General features: G+C 33.1%; 3 protein-coding genes across 9 annotated transcripts in view; 1 reads left to right on the top strand and 2 right to left on the bottom strand.

The window, feature by feature from the left end:
• LOC101496904 (casein kinase 1-like protein 1) overlaps positions 1-5,062 on the top strand; it is a 6,657-nt gene extending 1,595 nt beyond the window's left edge. Inside the window, exons 3-14 of one of the 2 annotated variants that reach the window (XM_004507894.4) lie at positions 150-219; positions 355-503; positions 592-687; positions 791-861; positions 2,289-2,350; positions 2,449-2,512; positions 2,590-2,674; positions 2,761-2,887; positions 3,035-3,117; positions 3,203-3,266; positions 3,813-3,892; positions 4,329-5,062. In XM_004507894.4, the coding sequence (XP_004507951.1) occupies positions 150-219; positions 355-503; positions 592-687; positions 791-861; positions 2,289-2,350; positions 2,449-2,512; positions 2,590-2,674; positions 2,761-2,887; positions 3,035-3,117; positions 3,203-3,266; positions 3,813-3,892; positions 4,329-4,625 (1,248 nt within the window). In that variant the 3' untranslated portion in view covers positions 4,626-5,062. Of the gene's footprint in view, positions 1-149; positions 220-354; positions 504-591; positions 688-790; positions 862-2,288; positions 2,351-2,448; positions 2,513-2,589; positions 2,675-2,760; positions 2,888-3,034; positions 3,118-3,202; positions 3,267-3,350; positions 3,573-3,812; positions 3,893-4,328 lie in introns of those variants that run through there. The other variant, XM_073363386.1, reaches the window with a different exon arrangement.
• A 2,060-nt stretch (positions 5,063-7,122) lies between these two features.
• LOC101497454 (uncharacterized) lies at positions 7,123-7,945 on the bottom strand. Its single transcript, XM_004507895.4, has one exon. It carries the CDS (start codon positions 7,943-7,945, stop codon positions 7,550-7,552), a length of 396 nt encoding a protein of 131 aa, XP_004507952.1. The 3' UTR covers positions 7,123-7,549.
• On the bottom strand, positions 7,123-17,987 carry LOC101497785 (diacylglycerol O-acyltransferase 1A-like). 6 transcript variants are annotated; one of them, XM_012717980.3, is made up of 17 exons: positions 17,846-17,987; positions 17,027-17,402; positions 16,292-16,378; positions 16,103-16,176; positions 15,931-16,006; positions 15,681-15,748; positions 14,522-14,645; positions 14,103-14,201; positions 12,960-13,061; positions 12,710-12,846; positions 11,887-11,968; positions 11,751-11,771; positions 11,523-11,585; positions 10,807-10,854; positions 10,433-10,495; positions 10,128-10,181; positions 7,123-10,021 (listed from the first exon to the last, which is right to left on the bottom strand). In XM_012717980.3, the coding sequence occupies exons 1-17, from the start codon at positions 17,887-17,889 to the stop codon at positions 9,911-9,913; spliced, it is 1,629 nt and encodes a 542-aa protein (XP_012573434.1). In that variant the 5' UTR covers positions 17,890-17,987; the 3' UTR covers positions 7,123-9,910. The 6 variants fall into 6 exon arrangements, with proteins under 6 accessions (XP_012573434.1, XP_073219485.1, XP_073219486.1 ...); XM_073363384.1 differs by having other exon boundaries at positions 17,027-17,419; positions 17,846-17,969; XM_073363385.1 differs by having other exon boundaries at positions 16,292-16,372; positions 17,027-17,419; positions 17,846-17,967.
• Positions 17,988-18,839: the final 852 nt, after the last annotated feature.

An 18,839-nucleotide genomic window follows, 5' to 3' on the forward strand; every position in this document is an offset into this window, starting at 1 on the left:
TCGGAAGAAATACATACTATTATGACTTAACATTAAGTGTATTGGTTTTTGTTGAATTTTGTCTTAAGCAGGCACTGGGTTATTGATATCTTTAAGTGCACTGGAGCTTATTTTTAATTTTTTCGGTTTATTGCCGTGTTTTTGAATAGGAAAATGTCAAGACTAAGCATCCTCAGTTGCTGTACGAGTCCAAGTTGTACAGAATTCTCCAGGGAGGAAGTAATTACTATCTTCATATACATTGTTTTACCTTTTTCGTGTGCTTTCTGCAAGGAGCATAAGGACATCTCCCATCTCCACCAAAAAATATGTAATAATTTATGGTGAGTTCTAACTCAATTTTGATTTTGACAGCTGGAATTCCAAATGTTAGATGGTTTGGAGTGGAGGGAGATTACAATGTTTTAGTGATGGATCTGCTGGGACCTAGTCTTGAAGATCTCTTTAACTTTTGTAGTAGAAAGTTATCACTAAAGACAGTTCTTATGCTTGCTGATCAAATGGTAGGCCTTGGTTGACTTTGCAAACTATCTTTTTTTTTTCACGCGCTTTCATTTAATGATTTTTAAGAATCGCCTATTTTTTTGCCAGATCAACCGTGTTGAGTTCATTCATTCGAAATCATTTCTACATCGAGATATCAAACCAGATAATTTTCTAATGGGATTAGGAAGGCGTGCGAACCAGGTAATTAATGTTGTTAAAATTCGTATTTTGGATGTGTTGTATGGTACTTCTATTTTTTCTCTCCATATATGAGGGTATTTAATGCATATCGATTTGCATGTAGGTTTATGCTATTGATTTCGGTCTGGCTAAGAAATACAGAGATAGTTCAACCCATCAACACATTCCTTACAGGTATAAAGATTCAGTTGGTGTGCATTAAGTGCGGTACAAATCTTGGTTACTCCTACTGTGAAGTCACATAGTTAAATAATCATAGCCTAATAGGAGCCACTTTTATCCAATGGCAGTTATGTTGTAGCTTTACAAGGTATCATACATTGCACAGCTGTATATGTGGGAAAAATGAAGATTAGGGATTGAGACTCTGGGAGGATGTGCTATTATTGTTTTATTAAGGTTATAATATCATATAAATATGCATCATCATACCTTGTAGTGGCAATCACAGCATCAAGTATATGCATACCAAAAATCTTATTGTTGCATTTTTTTCTGGATATTCACTCTAGTATGACAAAGATCTGAATGCCAGCATATCAATGATTCCACATGCTGTATTCTATATGGAATTTGTGATTGCTGGGTAGCTGCTAAACTGGGCATATGACAAGGACCAGGGTTTATGTGGCAATGGCATACATATTGAAACTAGTTGAAACTGTTTGAGTTTGTATTCATTGAGATTTGAGATAAATTTATTTTAATCTGAATTGATTTCAAGAGTTTTTAGTCTTATCGATACTAGTATTTAACTTGCTTAACTCCAGGTAGTGTTTGGTTAGTAATGTTTAATGCTTCAAATAGAGATAGAATTACTGTATGCCACGGCATTGGCTGTAAACAGTAACTTAGCTATAAAAAAAAACTTAAGGATGTGGTGAGATTAGAGATAGATATTTTCTTGTAAGTTTTCTAACATAAAATTCTTGTTAACCCACCTTAAAAAGGCTGGACTCTAAATTTGACTGATAACTTGATCATGAATTCATATATTCTTTGAGAGCTCCTATGATCCCATCCCTGGCACGCGATAATAATGCCATTGTCTCTGCTTAGACCAGGACTCCTAACTAGTAAATTGTGAGTAAGGAGACAAATACACTATAAAACTTGTTGCACAAGAATGCTCTGTCGACTTCTAGTTATAGACCATCCTTATATATTCCTGATAGTAGAAATTCAATGCACGGTATTTCCTGAAACTGTGGGTCTTCTATGCCTGCATCTGCTAGCAAATCCTCTCAGTTAAAAAAAAAACTTGAATTTTATGCATGCAATGTGATCCCGTTCTTCCTAACACCATTCATAATTTTATAATATTGTGATCAACTTTTCATTTTTCATTGATATGATTTTTTACGATATAATTTATTAAGCTGATGGGTTGGTGCCTTGGTGGTGGTAAGTGTAATATGCACAACACTAGTTTCTGGTTTCTAGATTCTAGGGCCAGATTATGATTCTTATCACTGTTGTAGCAATATATCATCAATATTTCAGCAATTTATTTTGAAAGTGTAGACTTAGCTGCTGCTATTTGAAAACCATTTTTTGGGGTGATGTGATGTGGCTAATCTATTTAATTATCAACACTGCAGAGAAAATAAAAATTTGACTGGAACTGCAAGATATGCTAGCATGAATACTCATCTTGGCATTGGTATGTGTTAGTTTGTGATTCTTCATTGAACTTGTATTTTGAATGGTTAAATTTTCTTATCTAATACTACTTCTACTTCGCTGGTGATTGATGCACAGAACAAAGTCGAAGAGATGATTTGGAATCTCTTGGTTATGTTTTGATGTATTTCCTGAGAGGAAGGTGATTATTAATGTCTACCTATACTTTGCTGTCTGCCAGCACTGTGTATTTTTATCTGATTTGTGTTCTCTTTGTAGTCTTCCTTGGCAGGGACTTAAAGCAGGAACCAAGAAACAGAAGTATGAGAGAATCAGTGAAAAAAAGGTTTCTACATCCATTGAAGTAAGTTAAATTGTAATCAGTCTTTTGTAGTGCTTATGTTATCTACTCCTTCATGACCTACACTAAGAATTTGCTGCTTATTCCAGGCCTTATGTCGGGGTTATCCTACAGAATTTGCATCATACTTCCATTACTGCCGCTCATTAAGGTTTGATGATAAGCCAGATTATGCTTATCTCAAAAGAATATTTCGCGATCTGTTTATTCGTGAAGGTTTGAAATTATTATCATACCGAAAGGATTTCTTTTTCCTTACTTCTCAAGTTTGTCTACTGTATGCTTTCTCTTATATTTTGCATTTGAGTCTATGTAAGATCATTGTTTAAAGTTGCATATATTATTAAATTGACATTTGAACAGGATTCCAGTTTGATTATGTGTTTGACTGGACCATCTTGAAGTATCAGCAATCACAGCTTGCCACACCTCCAGCACGGGCCATTGTAAGTGTTTTTCTTTTTCTTCCCCAACTGTGATTATTATGTCATCTGCAATGGATAGAACTCATAAATGCTTGCCTTTGTTTAGGGTCCTAGTGCGGGAACCAGTTCTGCAATGCCACCTGCTGTTACCAATGCTGATAGACACACAGGTAGTTTATTAAAGATCCCCTGTAAGAGTAATGGGCCTTCAATATTTTTATCTGTATATTCATTTATCAGTTATCACATTGTAGTTCAGTGAATTTAATTCTGAAGTGGAACCTCAATGGGTCGGTCAAATGGAGTAAGGCAGGATCTTGTGCCTAATAAGTTGCATGTTTGAGACTCCTCTCATATCTTTAGGGTGAGGTAAATGTGAGCCCTGAATGTGCTTTATGAGCTCGAAGGCTTTTTCGTGCACTGAACTGCGGCACCACCTCCTTTCCCTAAAATTAAGACCAAAACAATTCTGAAGTGTATGATTTCTTTTATAGTTATGTTAGATTGCCTTTGTAGAACTGTCAGATGTGATCAATCTTTGCCGCTTTAATTTTTATTCATTCTACAGAACTATTGTATTTATAGTTTTTTTCAATTGTTTTATTAAGTATATTTTCAACTACCTATCGAACTAGGTTTTGCAATGGCACGTCCCTTGAACTTCTTCACCCAAGTTTAAATGATATTGGTGAACTCTAATGATCTGTCTCATACAGGAGCAGAAGAAGGGCAACCCCCTGGTTTGGTTTCGGTGGATTCCTCAAGGCGCAGAATGTCAGGACCCATTTTAAATACTGTAAGTTTCTCATAATAGAAATTCAGTCACCATCTATTCTGCTGGTATTGACGAGGTTATGCTGAATAGGGGGAGAATGTTTATGATTGATATCTTTTTGTTGAGAGTATTATTAAAATAGGCAAGTAATTTAGAGTTAAACTCTCCCTCCATTTAATTTTTGGGTTACCCCCTATATGAGGATTTTAGTTTTATTAAGGAGGAAAATAATCCCCCATGCAAGATGGAGACTATCATCCCTTCCACTGATTCCTTTTTTTGAAACCCTCGCAAATAAAGCCATACAGTGCATATTTTGTAAATGGTTCCTTTTCCAATCAGATCCTTGTTATGGGTCTGTAAGATGATTCTGAATTTAATTTTATGCCAGATTTCACATGCAACATTAGCTTTTTTTTTTGCGAACTCAATATTTGCCTCATCTGTCATCATGCAGTTATCAAGTGCCAATGTCTTGGGTCAGTCAAGTGGATCATCTAGGCGAGTTGCTGTTTCTAGTAGTCGCGATGCATTTGTTGGTGCTGAGTCAGAGGTTCGTACACGCACTGCTGAGGCTAGCCCTGGAGCAGCACACAGAATTTTGGGCGGGCAAAGAAGTTCACCAATTGGATCTTCTGATCCCAAGAGAGTAGCACCGGTTGGGAGAAGTGCTTCTCAAGCCAAAAATTATGACAGTGCCCTTAGGGGCATGGAGGGTTTGCAGTTAGAGACTGATGAGAGGACCCATTATTAATATCTCAACTTCTTCTCATCTAGTGACTAATGAGTTGATAGCAAAAGCAAACATTGCTTATGTTGTGAAATTGAGCTGAGTAAATTTGGATCTGAACTTGAAATTCCAGGTCTGTATTAACTCATCTGCTCAAACGAGGGATTGTGCTTTACTGTAAAGTTCAAGTTTAATCGGCTCTTCACTTCTGGCCGGAACAGAGTTATTAACATCTTTTCCTGTGAGTTATTGTATTGGTTTACCAGATGTTTACATGGTCACGTGGACCACAAAGGTCAAAATTATCAAATGTAATTAGCCATTGTATTCTTGTGGGATAATATTCCTTTAGTTTCCACGATGCAAGTGTCTGGAAATTATTCTGGTATTAGGAACATGGAATGTTTTACCTTGTGTGGTTCTTATCAAGCTGAAATCATATTATCTCCAGCCTTTTTCTAGTTGACATCTTTCATGATAAACTTGTATGACATTTATTTTGATAGATCAGAAGGTTTTCTTTGAACATTTAAACTAGATTTATAGTTTGTATTCTATGAATGAGAATTTCTTTTACCACTTTTCTCTTTAAATATATGATTTCATTGTCCAAAAGTTTTCGTTGAACATGTAAACTAGATTTATAGTTGTATTCTTCGTGAATGAGAATTTCTTTTACCACATTCCTATGTAAATGTATGATTTCATTGATGTTAATGCTAAATTTGTTAACAATTTTGTTTTCAAAGTCTATCATTTAGGACTATTAATCATGTAATCGTAATGTCTTTTGCTAATTAAAGAAAAGGTACAATAGTTTTAATAAAGAAACATTATAGGTGTATTAAATATTCAACAAGATTTCATTATTGGAAACATTAGAGGTATCTATTGTTTCTCTTTGAAAAAGTCCATACCTTAATCCATATCACAACAATTAGAAATCAAGTTAAAATTAGAACATTGTAAAAACTTGACAAAGTTGAAATGCCACTAAAAATAAGAATTTATGATCTTTTCAATTTTTGAAGGTTTTTACCAGTTGCACACTTTCAAGGCCTCATTGAGTGTCCAGATCAAGTAAATTATTGATCCTTCTTTGAGAAATTCAACATCCTTTTCACATAAACATTTAAAGTCCAAATATTTAAAATAATAAAGGCTAAAATCTCTCAATTTGGTAGTACCTAGTGGTAACCAAGTAAAGGAATAAAAAATGGGAATAATGTGGCTTCATATATGAGACTATATTTAAAAGAGTGTGTTTGAGAGCTAAATTCCTTTTTTAATATTATCTGCTAAGGAAACATGTTGAAATTCTACCTGATGTGATAGATGGAAAAGTTGAGGGTAGTAAAATAAGCTATTGATTTTTCTGTTGGGACTGAGATGGCTTACTGTCATATGATTATAGTAGGGAATTCAGCTAATAATCAGTGAGTCTGTTGGTTTCTTTGGTGAATATCCTTCCAATTGAAAACAGTCAACAATGTTAACTCCAATAATTTCATTTAGCGAACAAGTTTCTTGGCAAATCATGATATCAAATCCCATTTATCCCTGGGAGAAAAAAAAGAAATAGTCTTTTGCTTAAAGACTTCAAATTATGAAGAATCATTAAGAATTTGTTCGTAAATAATAACTATCTTTGAGAAGAACAGTAATACTTTTTACAGATAAATGCTAGTAAGTTAGATTATGTTGGTTTTCGAGATTGAACCTTGAACCTCCTACCTAAAACTCTTTCAACGTCACTTAATTCACCAACAGAACTATCTTCGCGGGACAGAAGAGACATTAATATAGATCACACTCGTTTGCCAAAACAAGTTCACCTTAAAAAATTTCCCTCCAGTTTGGATCTGTCATGTCCTCATAATTCCTAGTGATCTTCAGGGTAGCGAGTAAAATGCCATTCCAAATCCAATAAAGTTCTCATAATCAACAAGTCTCATTTACTACCGAAGTCTTGTACAAGTGGTTGGTGCATAGTGTATATTAATATAAGTGTTGTAAACCTTAAAATACCAAATTCGACTCTACTAAAAAAACAAGCCTCATTCGAGCCAACATGACCGACTCATTCTAGCATTGATTTCCTGTACTAAAGTAAATAAATACTTATTTTAGAAGTGTTCAGAAAATGTTACCTATGAGCATCCAAATGTTTCTTCATGAGCTGAACCATATCATTATAATTATGTAGATAAGTAAAAAAGATGTCCTTTTGTACCTTTGAAACTCCAACCATTCAGACAAAAAAATTACACCAAAAAAGCCTAAAAAGTTGATCAATTTTCACAAGAGGGAAAAAAGAAGAATATTTCAGAAAACAAGTGAGCCACACAACAGATTTCTCCGACACATCAAACACAAGAAGGGGAATAGTGATTAACGCACTAAGTAATTTTATCCAAATAATAATAAAAACAAATGTTAAAAATGACAGGTCCAACAGAGTAGAAGGAATTGAAAGCCCACAACCACAAAGAGATATAAAAGGAAATTTCCATTACAGCACTAAATCAAAATCATCGTATTATTATTAATTAAAGTGACACTAATAATTATTTTACAATCATCTCCAAGCAGATTGGAACTCTGTCTCTTAAATTACAATATCAAAATCTTACCATTGAAGTGACACTTCACCTACAAACAAGATGATTACTTACAACATTCTTTGCAAAAACAAACTACATTGAAGACATGAATCACAATTTCTCTTCCATAATATATTACAATCCAATTATCCTTGACACAAACAATAACCAATAAATAAACAAGCCAAACAAATAACAATTATTCATATGTGAAACCCCAATTGAAATTTCAATTCAGATGGTGACACGGCACCAAAATTAGAAACCCCCAAATAAGAAATAAGGGTTTAATTTCAATTTCAATTTCAATTTAAATAGCAAGACAAGACCCTTAATTTATATAACCTACCAACCATGAACAACTCTGGTGCACCTATCTTTAATCCACTTAAAACTCTTCCTAAGAGAACCTTTGAGTTTACCTTCAACAGCATAAACTTTGTAACTAGCAACCCTCTTTTTCCTCTGCAATTCAGGATCATTAAAGCTCCAACTTTTAGAAGTTGACCCATTTGTGGATTTTCCTTTCTTGAATTTAACATCGTTAGTAGTAGCACCAATTTGGGGTTGGTTTTGGGTTTGTGTTGGGTGAACAGAGGAGGTGTAAGAAGCACTGTAACAACGTAGATCTTGCATGCCATAGACGGTAGTAGTAGTAGTTGCTCCGTTTTGAGGTGCAGAGTAGGTCTCAATTTGCTGCATCCTTCCATCACCGTACGATTTGGATCTGAAATCTTCCATTTTGATTGAATTCAGTGTTTTTGTGTAGTGACGAGCAGGAAGTAAAGCCAGAGAAGTTAATGTTTTTTATGTCTGTGTACTCTTAACTACTAAGTACTAACTATAACTATGTCTTTGCTTTCTTAATTTTACACTATTATTATATCTTTCAGGCCCTCACTACTATGCTCTTCCGTCGGTGTTTAATTTATTATTTATTCCACTTATATTTATAATCCTCATGCTAATGCTAATCAATCTCCTAAACACATTAATTATTCTTTTAGATATGTAAATACGAAATATAGTGTACATTTTTCTTATATTCCATTCAGTCCGGTTAGCATTTTTTATATATCAGAGTTCTTAAGTGTATAGAAAATATTAATAAGTGTTTTTTAGGTATATTTTAAGAATCTAGATATGGCAATAAAATTTTAAAAATTTGTTTATTTAATACTTTAGAATTATAATAATTGCTATTTTCAACTCAAATATTCTTTTTTTATTTGTTTAATAAATGTCCTAAGGACATTTGTTTAACTATTCTTAATAAGAATATTGTAGTAAATGAAATTCATTTTATTATAAAAATTATATATTCAATAATTATCTTAAGAAATAAGACACATACTATAAGAGAAATATAATATAAACTATTAATAAATTAATTATTAACAAATTTTACCAAAAATTTAATGTTGGGTTGAAGGAAGAAAATGAAAAGAGAGTTATATATGAGAAATATAATATATTTAATGTATTGTTTGGTATAAGAAATAAAAGAGAGAGATGTGTGTTTCTAGCCCTCCTCCTCCTTGAAATCTCAACTCTTCTCTCCTATATTAATTGAAATCCATTATTTTTTTCCTCCTTGATACCAACCAAATTCATAGCGGTGAATCTCAAAAAGAGAAGTGGAGGGAGAATGCTAGAGATGGATAGGAAGGAGAGTGGATGCTTGGATAATTGTTATAATTGGTTTTTCCTCTTTATATTTTCTTGCTTCTATGATAATGTGGCAATGACATGAATACATGGAGTGTCGTGTGCCACAAATACATTTAACGTGCTATCTCATAGGCTTAAATGAAAGAAGCTAACTAAAGAACTAAAATGACTGGCCTCCTACAATTTCTACGATGATTTTACCTATTCACAAATTCCAATGACTAAAATAATAACACGTCCAGCTTTAGAGACCAAATTAATTATAAGCATCTTACAAAAAAAAAATTTTTTAAACACCTTTTAGAAAAAATAGTTATCTCTAAATTTAAGTTTCATTTCAAATTGATAAATGCATAGTATTAATTTATCTTTGAGATAAAAAACAAGAGTTAGACACATACTAAAAAGATACTTTTGCAATATCAATACACAAAGAGAATACATTAAATATATTATCTACTCTTCTTTTCAATATAGTCCTTCAGTAATAAATTATAAGGAAAAAAAAAACATTTATTACGGAAGGAATATTAACGTTTTGTCTGAGGAAAAAAGGCAATATATTGACAAACTATTTTTTTGGACAAAATTGACAAAAACTAAGAAAAATGAGGTTTGACACAATACTATACATGTTAACCGACATAAAGAATTAACTTGAGATATAATGATAAAACACAACAGTATAAGTCCGAAAGGGCTAAGGAAACTTATTAGTATTTCTCTTAAAATTATAAGAGACAAATGACGACTATATCTATCTAGAGAAAAAATATATCATATGTTAATAAACATGATCCGTTGGGCCAAAAAGAGAAGAGAAATATCATCCGTGGAACTTCAAACTAGGAAGGAATAAATATTTTGTACACATTTACAACTATCCTTCTAACTAGTTATACTGTACCTTGGCAGCCATCAATGCCAGAGCATTGCTTCAAAATTTACAATTTGATAGGATTGTCAGGGGAGTTGATTGAGTTAATAAGTATATATGGATCAAGATGAATTCAAAGACATTGATGCAATGTTATGCTAGCTTTGGTCAAGTTTGCTTTCCCTATTCATCAAGTCATGGTAGTATAGTAGTACACACATCGGTTGACCAAGAATGCAGAATGTGAACCAAAAAAACATATTTCCAACCTGGCATGAAGAAATTACCAATTTGAATAAACCAATGAATCAGCTTAAAGATAACGAACAATAAGATCCATTATCACACACCAATTTACGTATATAACACACTTACCATTGAGTTGCTGAATTTATTTTGCAGATAATTAGTTATCAAGACCAACGGAACCTAGAAAAAAAAGACATTCCTTATCATGTCAAGTGAACCAATATTAATAATATGGATGATATTTATGATTATCAACTATTATTTCAACGATAGAGCAAATTTCTTACTCTACAGAACATTTTCTTACATTCAGCCATCAAAGAACAACAGAAACAGAGATATCGTTGTTTCTTTTTCTAGGCCGATCCTCACTCGAGTTCAATTTATTGCATGTAAGCAAACAAAAGAGCAATATGGTAGTTTGATTTTACCTGAAACATAATTCCACTAAAAGCCCACAATTTGAATATGTGACAAGGAACGGCGATGCACAGCTGCAATCAGATAGAATAAAAACCGTGAGAAAATCGTGAAGCTCTGGTTGTCAATGGCAAGCAAATAAGTTATTCATATTTACATGCATACTTTTTATTAGGAGGAATAAATGGAAGATTGACTGAAAACAACATGAACATAAAATGATTCGCAGCTAAAGACAGGCACCATCAAGTGTATTGAAGGGAGCTTTGGTGCCAAAATCAATATAATGACAACACAGGTAGAAAGGTAGAAACTAGAAAATATAACAGTGAAAATATAACTGCCATGTCAAAATATAACTGTCAAAAAAAGATGAACAACACACCTCATGGAACAAAGCAGAAACCAGGAAGGCGATTAAAACAGCAGCACCCTGTACAATATAATGATAAAAAATGCAATAAAATGTATTAGAACTCCACACAAAAATATCGATATGTTCAACAAGTGAAGAGCCAATCCAAATATCAACCAATGAGAAACAATTATAATGGTTAGAAATGCTTAACAACAAAGAACATAGAAGAAAAAACATATATAACAAGGTTATCAGGCATGAAAATAAGTAAAGTGTTTGGATAGAAGATAAGAATTTAGTTGGTTAATGACAGCTAGAGTAGTTGGTTGATTAGTAGTTAGAGGGAATTAGAATACAAAATAAATAGGACACAAGTGGGGAGGGATAGCCTTATTGCCTATCAATTTTGTAAACATTTAGTAAATAGAGTAGTAGCCTTATTTTCTATCAATTGATACATTCTACACATAGCTCCCAAATTGCATCAAACATATAGTGGCATTCAAGTGTGTGTGTGTGTGTGTAACTAAAACTCACGTAACATAAATTCTTTGACAAATTTGTACAAAATTACATGTTTATTAGGACAGAAGTAAGATGTTAATTCAATTCGACAACAATAAATTGAGATGGTAAACACAGACCGACATTATCCAAAAATAAATTTTCCATCCACACCTAAGAAGTGTTTAGACTGAATAAGTTCGGGGTTTGTTTAGTAACACATGAAGATGCTTGATTACCTTGGGTATACCAGTCCTTAAACACGGAAAATATAGGTGGCGAATCATCCATTTGTGAACAGGCTGCAAAGTGAAAGAATCCGTTCAGTTGTACCCTAATGATTTAGAACTCCACTCAAAAGTAATAAAAATCACTGATGTGTTATGACATGAAATTTCAGAATAATTTATTTAGGCTTAAACAATTTGATCATCAGAACTAAATATGAGAAACAGAGAAAGACATACCATATTCCACATCCTCCAATACTGATGACAGGAGCGGCACAAATACATCCAACAAAGACAAAAAAAGTCACAAATTTTTCATGAAATAATGGAAGTGTTGTAAATACACAACAGTGTATTAGGGTAAAGAACCTACCTCTTCAACAGTTTTGGCATTCCACCAATCCTTGTAGAATTCACGATCACCAAATCGAAGCAGCTCTGCCAGTATATTCAACCTACATTCAAACAGCAAGGATAAACTGCTTCAGATACTAATTAAATCTGAAAATACTAAGTTCAACTATATACTTCCAATATCCACAACTATGACATACAGATCAGCATTAATTGTGTGTAGACGGATAATTTTTTTAAAAGATTTTTTTTTTTATTAATGAAATAATAAAGAGTATAAATGAAGAGAAATAAGATATTGTCACAGGACACATGTAAAATTTACAAATTTGTCAATAAAAAAAAGCTCTCCAATTCCTTTGTGTATCTGGTTCAGAGCATCACTTAAATTTACTATAAGTGGCGCACCAAAGATAACAACTATTAAACCTTATATTCTACTAAGTGAGGCCGACTATATGGAACAGACAATTCCGTTATTCCCTGGGTGGTGCACCAAAGAGAGGCTATACAAATGATTTTACATGCGATGGAGCATATACTTCAAACAACAACGGTCAATAAACGCACACAACTTTGATCAGCTAAGATCTTCCCATCAATGATGCACTTTGAGGGTTTAAAGAAAGATGAGTATGGTTTTGAGGATTGATTGAAAGATCAATCAATTACATATAGATGACATTAACAACATAAGAAAATTGGCAGGGCACAGAAGTCAAAACATTAAACGCAAGAAACTAGAACTTCAATATTTTCAATTTACGACAAGTGAAATCATACTAATAATTTATAGAAAATACACACATCACGCATGTTTAACTAAATAAGAGATGGAATACCAAAGGTGGAAAAAGCAGTAGAACATGCAGAGCCACACATATAAATTTGGAACAGACAGCTTCAGAACTCTTTCGATGGCAGATAGAAGGTTTCCCTTCAAAGGATGCTGGGAATTTTGTACAATAGGATTAATATACTGCAATATGATCAAAACATTGTCAGAATACCTGCAGAATTGGTAAAGTTAAAATACAACAATGTAAAAAAAGAAAAGAAAGTTAACACAATTTATTAACAGGGACTGCTTACTTGTTCTATTATAAATCCCATAACTCCAGTAAATATTATCAGCTTGACAAGTTGACGTAACACCCAACCCTTTCGAATAAAAGGGGTGCGAGGATATCTTGGCTAAAACAATAGTTCATAGCACATGTGATCAATGAGAACAAGATACATGTGGGAAATATTGAGAGAAATTTTGCTCCTAGAAAATAAAAAGAAGTGAAATGCAATTATGTGGGAAAATGCAAAAAAAAACAAATGGACTGCAACCTAGGATATCAACACTGAAATAAAAAACGACAAAGGCAATACCATATCCTCAAAAAGCAAAAGAAATATATGCTACATTTTATAATCTCATACTAGTTAAAATGAAGTAGGCAATCCTCTGAAAGAACTTCATCCCCTAAATATATAAAACCGAGAAGCAACGACCAGGATAAAACACAACCAAATCAAAATGTGATTGCGAAATACAGGTTAGATATGACTAGCAGAATTTAGTCCAGTAACTTGTGGAATGCAAGGGAATGTTGGGAATTCTGAACAAATAGAATGTGCAAGGGAACCTAGAAAAATTATCTTGGGAGTTCTGCTATAGAGTTTGTATTTGATGCTGGAAATTGTTTGGTTGTCTACTATAAAGGCATGCCAAGAGAAAAGGAATATCTATTAAGTGTAATATGGATGAGGTCAAATTGCCAACATCTGAAGACAAAAAGGAAAAGCAGGATAAGAATTGGATGCATTTCCTACTAATCAAGTGATCACGCAGAAAATTGGACCAGTTATGCCTGTTAGAAGAGAATTCAATTTTGTAGGCGCATAACAATTATCTGTGCATGACATATTCTGAGATTGTTCAATAAAAAGTTTAATCATATTCTATACTGAAGATATATCAACAAGTCCATATGGCCGTGCTTAAAAGCAATCTAATGAGATAAATGTAACAGCCCGGGCCCACCAACAGACACTCTATTCACGAACTTTCGCCCCCTGTTGGAAACTAGCGAGTTTTTGCCTTCCATAAGAGTAGAACCTGGTACCAAGGGGATAAGTACCACCATTCATACTCTCCCCACTAACAATTGAGCTAATGGATCCACATATCATTACGAGTAAATATAGTGAAACTAAATGAGGAAACAGTGACAAAGCTGCTACCTGGTAACATAATGTAGGAGCAACCATAAAGTAAGCCAGGCTTTTGAAGCTCACATCGTATGGATAGTCCATATTCACAGTATTGGGAAGCACTTCTCCCTATAACACAGGAAACAAGATTCAATGGGGGGCAAAACGAATGCTTACATACCACATACATTCACACATCTGAAGAGATTATCATTCAGAATGGAAGTAATCTTATGATGATGAAATAAATCGATTTTAGCATTTGATGAAATGTTAAGAAAACATGAAATCCAAAAGCTACAGCTTAGTAAATCAAAATGTTCCTGTTTTAAAATTGACCACCACATAGATTGTGAGGCATATCCTCATCTTCAAATATTTACTCTACAAAAATGTTGAAATGATATTCTGCAATAGATACCAACTTACAAGGGGAACACAAATATTACCTTTTCAATTGAATTGGTAACTGCTCTCAAATCATAGTTTGTATGAGCATAAGAAACCAGTTTTAACCATACAATGCAAGCAAGTAGCATTAGTGTGACGCCTGATATAAAAGCAGAATCGCACCTGCAGAGAAAGACGAGCATCTTTGCTATAGCCTTATCTATTGAAATGTCAAAGAATGCACAGGTATGTAATTATTTATCCCTTCAGTAGTCATCTTTACTTTAAAGAACTAAAATCTCTACAAACAGGCTACCTGTATCATATTAGGAAAATAAGGAAGGCATGCTCTTGTTCTCAGTTTTTTCCTTTCTTTTCCGTTTTTCCCATTTTGCTAATTGACTTAACCATTCAAATTTTCCAATAATAATTTGTAAGACATATAATTCCAACATTATAAGAATTAGGAACCAAATATTGAACTATGGTTCACCCAAAGGCTTCATATTTCTCCATAGTTAATAATTAAAATTACTGCTTTTAAACTTCTGATATATTCAACTGGTATTAGGTGGAGAAACATCCAGAACCAATGGAAAAAGATAGATTTGTATTAGGAACAAGGGAATCAATGTGATCAGAAGGAAAGAATGTTATTATATACACTCTACGGCTGATTCCAGTGTGCCCAAACCCTCCCAAAACTCACTGACTTCAATCACACCCTTCTATTTCCTCATTTTTCCTATTTATTAAATCACATCCTAACCCTCTAACTAACTATAGGAATTATGTATATACTTCCTGTGCAAGACGATGTCACAGTGACAGTAGGCCTCTAATAGAGAAGGTTTACATTAGAAAAACAATAACCAGGAGAGTAGGGGAATTGGCTGTTATCAGGTAGTTTGGTAACAGTTGTGAGGAGTGTTAACAGGTCTCTGTAACACCTGTGTACCTATACCATTTTTGAATTTTTCATCCTTGACTTTGTTTGTTTATCATATTGATACTGAACTATGAGCTGAGGGTTCCGGGTTCCCAATTAAATAACAAATTCTATCCTTGTATACTTCTCTACATTCATATTCCATTAGCAAATTCAATCAAAATGGACCGATAATTTAATCAGAAGTGTCAAAACAGAAAGAAGGGCAACAGATCTAGATTGAAGCTCCAAAATTTATTCTGAAGAATTCACAAAAGAAAAAAACTGACCGGAGGATTACTAAAATAGGATAGAGAATGGAAGCTGTTGTAATGATTATATGAAGTAGAACAACAATCTGCAAAAATTGAAGTAAATATTTCCATGTATTAAATATTTATTACATGGTTTGAAATAGAACACCCACAGCACAATCAACAATATTTCAAAAATATTTTAGCTATACAGAAAAAAAGAATCTCATGTGGTCCCCCCAAGCCCTCAAAATCTAATAAAAGCACAGTTGGTCTTATAGCTTACTGGTTCATAGATACGCTTTTGCTGTGCCAACTTTTCCACTATAAAGGCCGCCAAAGGAAATATTGCAAGAGTAAGACTGCAAACCAAGCATAAACCCCTTACTGTCAAATTACGTGTAAATCCTAACACAATCCTCAAAATTAATAATTAAAAGAATTTGCCACACCATTACCAACACATGAAGAGGGGCCAATCTCTCAATGACTTTGAACTAAACCAAAAGCCAGTCTTAATCAACCAACCGTACTGCAGAAGCAGAACAAATAAAGCACATATAAAAAGGGACAAAAAATGAACTGCCAAACTTTATCAAGACCATAATAAAGAAACCTTGATCATATTAAATAGGGAAGAGTGAAACCTTCATTAAATTCTCAATGATAAGTCTGCTATTGACTGCAACAAGCACTACAATACACAGGTTGAAGAGGCCAGCATGACTCTGCAACTGATTGAATAATTAGTAAAGAAATTCAATTACCTGGTCGGCAGGGCTTCTTTTTCATAACACTGAAAACACAGTAGTAGGTTTGAAATAACAGGTTCTATTAAATCCTATTAGTACTACTACAATCCCATTCCATTAAATTCTTAACATAAATGGATACTACAAACAACTAATGGCGGATGCCATGGTGGACGCAGTGCTAAAAAAATCATCTAAAACTCTAATGATGATTGACGACATTCCTCAGATGTATAACTCAACTGTCCTTTTGGTTTTTCCTGCCGAGATAATGGCTCGACTGATATTCGTTTTCTTCAAAATTTAATTCGTGGAACCGACATCAATTAAGTCAATCTTTATCTCTGTCTTAAAGACGAGAAGAATAGTTAAGTTATAGAATTTGCCTAGTACTACTGTACACTATACATATATTTTCTAATGTTTTCACATTCCATCTTTTAAATGAAAATAATGCGGTTTGACTTTGCTCTATTCGTTCAACTAATTTGTTTTCATTTCAATTTATAATCTCACGTCAAATTCTGATCTAATTTAAAAATAAAAAACAAAATCTACTAACTACTGCCAAGTAACGTAAATTTGGAAGAAAAATGAAGTATTGAAAAAGCATAAGTTAACGGCGACAACCTGCCGGAAAATGTTGTCGGAGCTGAGAGGACTTTCCTTGATTCTACGATGAGCAGGGACAGAAGGACGGTAAGCAAATTTGATTGCAGAAATATCAGGCAATCGAGTTTGTTCTGGGTTTACGACGTTGTGTTGGTCGCTGCTGATAGAGTCGTCGGAACTAGAATCCTTCGCTAACTCTTCACCGGAACTCTCGCCTTCGACAGTGGCAGTCGAATCGAACAAGCCGTTGACGGAAGTTGCGCTCGGCCTGCGGCGCAAGTCGGATGAATGGTTGAGAACCGAGCCGGTTCGGATGACGCCGTTGCCTACAGTTGAAGGCTCGTCGGAAATCGCCATCGGAGAAGAATACTTAGCGACGTCAATTTTACTTGGTCTAGTCAACAAAACGATCTGTTATATTATTATAATGATTTATTATTTAAAAATTTAAAAATAGAATAATGCAGAAAAAACGAGAGAGAAAAGAGGAATCTGATACGATTGGATTCGATTGGAATAGTAAAGGTGATGGTGGGGACAGAAGAGAAGAGAAGAAGGATTGACCTCTGTGTATGTGTGGCAAAAAAGGGAGGGAGATTTAATAATCAGCAGTTAGTATTTAAGTTGGAATGAAATAAAGTTCAAAAGAAACATAACAGAGTTTATGAAAAAAAAGGAAGGTAGTAATATTATTATCAATTCATTCCATTGATAGTATAAAAGATGAAGATTGATTCTGATAATAATAATAATAATAACTTCACATGTGAAGAGATGCAGCAAGCAAGATTAATCCGCAACCACCACTATAGTAGTATATCACAGCCTTTACTTTACTTGAAAGTTGAAGTTGACACGTAGTAAATCGTCAACCAAGCCATGTTGCTTCTTAAATACTGAGTTCATGGACACGTCTTCTCCTTAGCTGACTAAGGTCCCTTCTTCTTCTTCTTTTCTTTTTTTTGTTTTACGTTTCCTTTTTTTACCAGTTATTTCATTCCATTTACGTTTACGCCTGCATTTGGCGTATTTAGTCAAACAATCTTTATTTCATTTCTTCTTTTTGACCTATCTTCTTTTCATTTATAACAATTTGTTTTATTTAGGACAGAAATTGAGAAGAAAAACGTGAAAAAGATCGTAAAAGTACTAAAAAAGGTAAATGATTAATTAGGTGTTTGGTAGGAATGAAAAGTAAGTAGAAAAAAAAAGTATACTTTAAAGACAAAACATATTATATTTATATTAACGGACAATTAAAATTATTAATTTTTATATATTATTATATTTTGGTAATTATTCGAGACAATAATTGCATTATACATGATTGTATGTATAAAATAGTTTTATATTAAAAATATATATCTATTAATAATAATCAAAAAATAATATAACAAATAAAATAAAATAAAAGAATTATTCTCATTTTACATCAATCGATGAATTTATAATATTTTTTTTTTTAATTTGAGAAGAAAGAGATATTAAGTGGATATCATCAAATATTTCCAAATATGCTTCTTCCTTCTATTTAATATGTGTTCGAAATGAGAGAAACTTTTTCGATATACATCATTTCTTTCTTTTCATTTATTTGTTCTAACATAGGGTAAGGATCTCTTTGCAAGAGAAGTTATAAGTTATTAAAGGAATAAATCTATATTTTACTATGATGCATAGTTAAATGCGTAAATGATAATATAATTTTTTATATATAATTTTCTAAAGATAAATATTAATAAATTAGTAGTTAATTTTTTCGGATTTAAATTTTGAATTTGTTTTTTATAACACATTTGATGTTCTTTAATTCACCAATAGATCTATTAAA

The sequence above is a fragment of the Cicer arietinum genome, chromosome 7 (assembly GCF_000331145.2).
Source record: "Cicer arietinum cultivar CDC Frontier isolate Library 1 chromosome 7, Cicar.CDCFrontier_v2.0, whole genome shotgun sequence".
NCBI lineage: Eukaryota > Viridiplantae > Streptophyta > Magnoliopsida > Fabales > Fabaceae > Cicer > Cicer arietinum.